At 45.7% G+C, this 8391-nt stretch overlaps 1 protein-coding gene across 1 annotated transcript in view; it reads right to left on the bottom strand.

Annotated features, from left to right (window-relative positions):
* Nucleotides 1-3584: 3584 nt before the first annotated feature.
* LOC103597783 (TBC1 domain family member 22A) overlaps nucleotides 3585-8391 on the bottom strand; it is a gene marked incomplete at both ends in the record, with an annotated part of 120587 nt that continues 115780 nt past the window's right edge. The window contains one exon of the mRNA XM_008581644.1: nucleotides 3585-3660. Within this exon, the coding sequence (XP_008579866.1) occupies nucleotides 3585-3660 (76 nt within the window). The remainder of the gene's footprint in view (nucleotides 3661-8391) is intronic.

The raw sequence follows: 8391 nt of genomic DNA on the forward strand, positions 1-8391 counted from the left end.
CCTCATGTCCTCTTCTGGGTCTCAGAAGGCATATGGGCACTCCTCTAATTCCCTATCCTGAGAAGCTAGGGTCTGACCCACTCACTCCAGGAGGCTGCCAATACAACTCACTGTGGGATTTCTTCTAGATAAGGACAACAGTGGCTTCAGTGCTGGGCTCTTCCCTCTCAGTCCTAGTATTCTGATCCAGGAAGTCCTTGTTTACTAGATAGCAGGTCAATGCTTTTAGGAAATTTGTTTTTTCTTTTTTCTTTCTTTTTTTTTTTTTTTTTTTTGTTTTTTTTTTTTTTTTTTTTTTTGTTTTTTTTTTTTTTTTTTTTTTTGTTTTTTTTTTTTTTTTTTTTTTTGTTTTTTTTTTTTTTTTTTTTTTTGTTTTTTTTTTTTTTTTTTTTTTTGTTTTTTTTTTTTTTTTTTTTTTTGTTTTTTTTTTTTTTTTTTTTTTTGTTTTTTTTTTTTTTTTTTTTTTTGTTTTTTGTTTTTTGTTCTTGTTTTGTTTTGTTTGTTTGCTGGCTTTAAAAAAACAATCTTATTCAGCTTTTTTAGTTGTCTTCAGTGGGAAAGGAAACATGGTTGGAATTATCTAGCCTTCCCTTTCTCCTTAATTCCAAATTAAGTGGCTCAAGTCACCCTCTCTCATTCTGTGGGATGTTCTACGATTTCTGCCCCAAAGACTGCAGGGGTTCATCTGGGGTTTCTCATCAGCCAGCTTCTCTCTCTCTGCCCACTCCCAGCACACACCCTCCCAGGCTGCTGTCCATCCTCCTCCATGTGGCCTCCACTGCAGACATGACCTCTTTCTTCATTCAAGGCACCTTTGTGTCTACATAGCAGACTTTCACTAAAGGTTTAGGGGTGCCAGAGACGGGTCACAGTACTACTCAAACCTGGAAACTATTTTAAAGTAATTTTTAGAAATTCCTTACCAGAAGAAAATAAAAGAGTGCTGCCGTCCCTCTTCCGATCCTTCCTCTCACCAGCTGGCTGTGCTTCTTTCTGTCTCCCTAGACCTTGCTCCCATCTTCTCTGGCTTCTGGGCCCATACCCTCACACGACCACTGCTGGAACTCTAAACTCCCTTTCACTTTACCTTGCAGAGCAATTTAGTTCTTTTCTAAACCATTCCCACCTGGGCCATGCCCACAAAATTTCACCTTTCTTAATCAACAAGTCCATGAAAGGATTTTCCTTCAAAGTGTCAAAAATTTCTGAAATAGGGCCAAGCCCGTGGTGCACTCGGGAGAGTGCGGCACTGGGAGCGCAGCAGCGCTCCCGCCGCGGGTTCGGATCCTGTATGGGGATGGCCGGTGCATTCACTGGCTGAGCACCGTGCGGCTGATCTCAAAAAAAAAAAGAAAAAAAAAATTTCTGAAATAGGGCCAAGCCCGTGGTGCACTCGGGAGAGTGCGGCACTGGGAGCGCAGCAGCGCTCCCGCCGCGGGTTCGGATCCTGTATGGGGATGGCCGGTGCATTCACTGGCTGAGCACCGTGCGGCTGATCTCAAAAAAAAAAAGAAAGAAAGAAAAAAAAAATTTCTGAAATAAATGCTGTCCTTCACCTAAAATGCAGAAATGAGGCAGTGGGTTTTATTTATTTTTTAAAGTAACTTTTCTTCCTAGAATATCCTGCCCTTAAAATCTTTATAGTCCCTGCAAACATTCCAAGCCCACAAATTCCTTCTCCAAGAGGTGAGTGATGAAAAAGAAGAGGGGGAGCTTCCCACAGCGGCGACCCGAAGACGCTTCTCCCAAGTGGCTGCTGAGGGATGCTGGCTCCCACCAGTCGGAAAACCCAGACTCTGTCAATCCTGTATTTTTCCTGCTTTGAAAGCCTAGGTATTCTTATTTTGAGGCCATCACAGAAATTCTTTAAGGTTTCATTAGAAGGACAGGACCTAACGGGTTATGCAGTTTAAACTATTACACCAGCAAATTTTCTTGTGAGAAACTGATCCTTCACACAGAAGATCACAGGATGAATATGCCCTACTCAGAGGCTGCACTAAAAATAAAAATACGATTTACTAAAAGGTACAGGATTCAGATGGGGTTCCTTTGGCTGTTGTTGCTGCTCGTTTAAACAATCATCCAGCAAATCTGCAATGTGCTTCTTTCTAAACCACAACACCCAAGAAAATCAATTCAAGTACTTCCCAAACTGCAGCACTAGAACAAATGAGCACTAACCACACTTTCTAACCTCCAAGAAAATATAAAATACACCTTCTAAGGGACACAAGAGGAAAAGAAGAACCTGCTAAGAAAGTGTAATTCACATCTACTGCAAACCATATTTCAAAGAACCAAATGAGACTGGGGAACACTTGTGAAATTGCTGGAGGGAAAAAAATCCAATGATATCCAAGCAAGAACTCGCTGTGCAGTGTACAATAAATGTGCATAAATGCACTCACTGAAGGAAAAAACAGTGTTTTGAATAAGTAGGTTGAAAAGTAGCTAAATGTAATACCGAATCAAATAAAGTATTATTGGAAGAACTGTGTAAAACTTCGTAATATGGAAATTAAGTAATAACCATTAGACACAGAGTTGAAAATCAGATTCAATCAAGGAACAAAATGGAGTTTATAATTTGCACAACTCCCTTTTATAGTGTCGTTCAGTAGTTCCCAAACCAAGCCTTTCCTGTGAGACTGCTGCTACAGTTTTCCACAGCTGAAGGCTCGGCAAGAGGAGAGGTGCAGGAACCTGCAGGTACTCATAAGGTGGGGCACTGGGAGGCACACTGCCCTGTCTACGTGCTTTTAAGAAGTACAATTTCTCTGCACATTCTGTGAAATAACTTGCCGAGCTCACGTGGGACTCTTTATGAACACGCAGGTCTCTCTTCCACGCCTCATCGCTGCTCGGCTGGGATCACACGCGCGCCTGGCTCTGCTTGGCACCACTCTGTTAATGCTCTGTTCGTTAATTTAACAAACTACCAGGAGGATACGTCTGGAATGGGCAAGCATTATCTCTCGTCTTTCATTTAATTAAACTCTGCTTTTGCAGTATGACAGTCAGCACATCATAGGGGGAATTATTTTAGGGATGAAGGTAAAAAGTATTTCAAAGCCCCCACTTAAACATGAAAGCATAATCTAAAATTGCCCAAGCACACACTATAATTTTTCTATAATATTAAAGATGTTATTTCTAGACTTGGTAATTAATTGGATTCCATGGAGAAATTATTCTAGCATCCTTGATAGAAAAATGATGCACAAAGTTAGGGAACAGAGTGCCAAAGGACAGCCATCAACAACCACTGTTGCCCAGATTATGACAATCACCAGCTTAATAAGAGGTGAGTGCCGCCTGCTTCTGGTACACACTCATTACCTTCCTGCAAAAGCGAACACCCTGAATTCTGATTATATCGCCTTAATAAAAGGAATGGGAGCAGCTAGTCCTCCAGCGGCTGCCTCAAAGGATGCGCAGGAGTGATCCTGAGCAGGCCAAGGTGCCCCAGCTAAAGAAGGATGGTGTCCTGTCACGCTGAGGGCTGGGAGGCACCTCCTGAGCCTTTCACCCCCCTTCTCCCCCACCCTCAGATCGCCGGTCTGTGCAGAAAGCTGGCTTACCATCAATCCGGCTCACAAGCTCTTCTAATATCTTCACCTTCATCTGAATCCCAGGCTGGGCAAAGGTGTAATTGTCCTAGGGAAGAAATAATACCATGTGTCATATGCACATAAGACAGAAGCATGCATGCCAGAGGGGACAAGGCAGTTGGGACAAAGGTGAACCATTCCATCGTAGAACAAACTCACAAACTGATAAGTTTTATATACGGTGTGTCGTACACACATAAGACTAAGCGCACTTGCCAGAGGGCACAAGGCAGTCAAACAAAGGTGAACCGTTTCATCGTAGAACAAACTCACAAACCAATAGAGCTTATCTTGAAAAGTAAGGGTACGTACACCGTGTGACACCGCCAATGTGCTGCGCCATCAAGTCTCATGTGAGAAGCTAAAGCTGGACATTTCCCGATGTCAGAGGATGGCACTCGGCTCAGGAAATATTTAATGGTATATTTCCACATGTAAATGTAAGATATTTACATTTAAATTGAACCAATGGGCATTCACGTGTGCAGTTCATTGAGCAGAACTGTCTGCTGGAACTGACCACCTCACAAGCCACCTGGGCCACCAGAACTCGACAGTGCCAGGGGAGCTAGTGGGGAACAGTGAAGCGCCTGGTGCTGACAGTGCAAACGATACCAGTGCTGACGACAACTTCTATGCATGAGGAAAGAAAGTGAGCATGTGACTTTACTCTCAGAAATATAATTGGGTGAAACTAAACTACAGTAGGAAAGTCTGAGTAGCACACTGGGTTGGGGAGCAGTTTTAGACAGACAGACCTGGAACGTGACACCACTCTATTACTTAGGAGCTGTGTGACCTTGGTAAGTAACATAACCTCCCTAGGCTTCAGTTTCATCATCTATAAAATGAGAATAATAACACTGCCTTCTAGGACTGCTCTGAAGTTTCAAGGAAATAATGTAAGTGAAATAAGGAAGAGTTTGGTTTCAAGACACATGAGCACTCAGGAAATGACAGGTTCTATTACTACTACTGTCACCACCTAAAGTAGCACAGACAAGCAGCCAGGGGACTCAGCCAGAAAGGAATGCTAACAGCCTCCCAATCCCATGGGAGGGACACGTGGAATCAGCTCCAGCCTGGAAGAGAAGGGCACTCCCAAAGACCGCCCTCAGAGCCTCGGCCAGGGCTCACAGGTCATTTTCAGAATGAGGGTTTAACTGGACTCATGCCGTAACAGATTTAATGCATACTCGCCGATGGCAAGTGTGGAAGGAAGAATAACAACCACCCCCAAAGATGCCCACATCCCCTCTGTGAAACCTGTGAACATGTCACCTTACATGGCAAAGGGGAATTAAGGGTGCTAATCAACTGACCAAGTTAGGGAAATTATCCTGGATTATCTGGGTGGACTCAATGTCACCACAGGGTCCATAAAAGTGGAAGGTGGAGGCAGGGAAGCAGAGGCAGAGCAGTGCCAAGTGAGAAGGATTCAACCCACCATTGCTGGCTTTGAGGATGGAGGAAAGGGCCATGAGCCACAGGACACAGGTGGCCTCCAGAGGCTGGACAAGGCAAGGAATGGATTCTCCCCTGGAGCCTACAGAAGGAACCAGCATTGCCCACACCTGGATTTTATCCCAGTGAGACCCATATCAGACTTCTGACCTTCAGAACTGAAATAATAAATCCGTGTTGCTTTAAGCCACTAAGTCTATGGTAATTTGTTATGGCAGCAATAAAAAAACTAATACAGGAGATTTATAAGATATTCTTTATTGGGGACCCTCAGACCCACTAAGCAACTTTTCTAAAAAAAGGAGAATCAGGAGCCATCAAAATGAGCCTGCACCTGGGCAAGCCTGCTCCCTGCATGCCTGGGAGCAGCAGGTGTCTGCAGGCACCAGCGGGCATGAGGGAGGGGCCAGGGGCAGGTGAGCATGGGCATCACATTCAGAGCTGAGAGGATGTGGAGGGATTCACCTGGACCCGATGTTCCTTACCAAGAGGCTCAGGACTGGAAAACACACAGAGAATAGCGTTCCTGGAGGTGCTTTGAGAGGACATGCCCAGAGAGTTTATGAAGTCCAAGTGGAGAGGAGGAACAACAGAGTATATGGCCCAGGTACTAGCTCCAGGATTCAGAAGGGGACTTTGCAGGTGAGACAAACATGGGGCTGGGAGGGCAGTCTTCAGGCCAGCAGCAGTCTCTGGCCAAAGTAAAATGTGAAGAGTCCATGACTATACCTGGCACAATCAACACTTCCACATGTTGGTTTCTCTCTCTCACACATGCATGCAGGCGCACGCACGCATGCACACACACGCAAGCACACACGCCATTTCCTAATAAGAGCAGGATTAGGAGCCACTGTGGAACAGAACTAAAAATGCTTGCAAGGCTTTGAGATTTTTTTCCCCAGAAATGGAAAATGAACAGAGTAAAACCTACCCTCGTGCTGGGAGATTTCTCCCAGGAGGGTTTCTAGTGATGGGCTCTGGATTCCAAACTCCCCCATCTGTGCGAGAGCAAACCCAGGAAGAGCTCTGTTCACCAACTTCACTTGGGATGACACCAAGGCACTCCCGTGATTATGGGTCACAAAGGACAGGCTCTCAAAACACAATGTCACCAACGATGACTGCCCCAGGGTCTGGAGAGGATCTGTATTCTGGATTTAGCAAGCTGATGCTGTGATAAGCTTGTGGGTCCTCCTCAAGTTTGAACTATCAAGAAGCAAGGGCTGTCGCAGACTCAGCGTTTGATGGACAGGACTTCTGGGCCCTGAAGGAGCTGCACTCGTCCCAGCGAGACCACAAGTGCCCCTCTAGCTGAGACAGAGCAGCAGCAGAAGTTAAAGACAAACCGGGAGTTTTAATGTATTTGAACTTTAACGGGACTAAGAAATTTTGGTTCTGGATTTTAACTCCTTTGAATGTCATCAACTGTGGACCTGAACTGGCAATGGTTAGTCTTTAAGACAATTTCTCCTTGGAGACTGGAGAGCGGAAGATTTATATTCAAATTTGGGGACATACTGTGTTGTTGGAAGTTTACATACTGTAATTTAACCTCATGGAGGGATTTCCAATGAGCCAGGTTGAAGAATTTAGCTGGATAGAACTGGGGATGAGAAATAAACTACAGAGTGGTTTTGCAGCCCTGGGTACAGAGCAGCCATTCCACATCCAACCCTGTTGTCCCGGAAGAATACACAAAGGAGCAGGGCTTTCTCTAGGGGCTGGTTTGTCCTGGGTTGTGGGCCTCGTCTGTACCAAGGGAGGCCATGCCCCCCGCTGACCAGAGACTTAATGCACACGCAGACAACACACCAAGGGAGGGGGAGACAACACCTCCCATACTGGAATCTGCTTCCAAGTGGAGAGAACTCAGCTGGAACCTCTCCCTTTCCATCTCTATCCCTAGAAATGCTCGCCCAAGGAAGTGACTCGTCCACTGCTAAATCTGGGAGAACACACGGCCCGTGGTTCAGCCCCTTCCCCCTCTGATGGGGGTGAGCCTGATAACTTGGCTGACTGAACCCCAGGGTTATTTGGCTCTCAGTCCACTGCTAAATCTGGGAGAACACACGGCCCGTGGTTCAGCCCCTTCCCCCTCTGATGGGAGTGAGCCTGATAACTTGGCTGACTGAACCCCAGGGTTATTTGGCTCTCGCACTGAGACAAGATTTCCAGCCTCTCACTTTGCAGAAATAAAAGTTATTCTTTGGCCTCCATCTGCCACTATTTTGCCTTATTTCTCAATTCATTCAAAACTCGGGTAGGGAAGATGGGTTCTCAGAAATCCAAACAATAAGAAGAGAATGACACCTGAGAGCCCATTAAAAAAAAAAAATCCATATTTTGAAAAGCCCTGCAAAGATTGACAGGTATGGCCTTGATGTTCTGGCTGCAGGCTGGGGCAAATAAGACCAGCCTTCAGGCAGGCTCCAACACAGATGGCTGGATGGAATTTCAGAAGGTAAGGCCCACTGAGGCTAAGGCACAGGGTGGTCTTCGAGGCCCTCCTTGCTTGGCTTGGACTTGGTGAGTGAGTCCAGACTACAGAAGGCCCTGCTCTGGAGCTAGGAAGCCTTTGAGGGGCACTCCAAGGAGATGGAGACTACAGCCGAGGATTCCAGAGCCAGAAGCTGAGTGAGAAGGCATAAGGAGAAAAGAAAGTTCTGTGGCCCCAGCAATAGCCTTTCCAGGGGAGGCACTTGCCACTCAAGCCCTCCTGGGTGCTTGCTGCTTCCCACAAGGTTCCACTGCGGGTTCTGCCCACTTAAGCCAGGTAACCAGATGGATCTTCAGGACACTCTCACCCCAGCACCTGTGCCCCACACACACCTGCACACACCTGGCACAGGGAAACGTCACACTCAGAAAACATCTGCTGTGTGAATGGAAGAGAGCAGAAATTGAGCATAAATGCTGTGCACTTATAGAAATAAACAGTAATAATATTAATATTATTCCCTTCCTAAAAACTACACATGCAAATCCTTTCAAATTGAGATTTCATTTTGTGTCTTTAACAAAGGATATAATTTATAAAACTTATGGGTCAGAGGGAAGAAAGGAGAGTCTGAGGAACACAATGACCTTTAGTGAAATTAATAGATCTGCAACATAACCAGCGCCACTTTCGACAAGCCGGAGAACAAAATGGCACCGCCCACCTCCTCCCCGCCCCCCCTTCCCTTTAGAGAAGCCTCCTGACTTAGAAACAACTTTCCGGCTCCTGCATCGGTGCAGTTCTCCACCCAGTCACATCCACCTAATGGTCCCTCCCCACTACATTTCGCGCCCAAAAGCTAATATAAACTCT

This window comes from Galeopterus variegatus, unplaced genomic scaffold (assembly GCF_000696425.1).
Source record: "Galeopterus variegatus unplaced genomic scaffold, G_variegatus-3.0.2 Scaffold2422, whole genome shotgun sequence".
NCBI classification, from domain to species: Eukaryota; Metazoa; Chordata; class Mammalia; order Dermoptera; family Cynocephalidae; genus Galeopterus; species Galeopterus variegatus.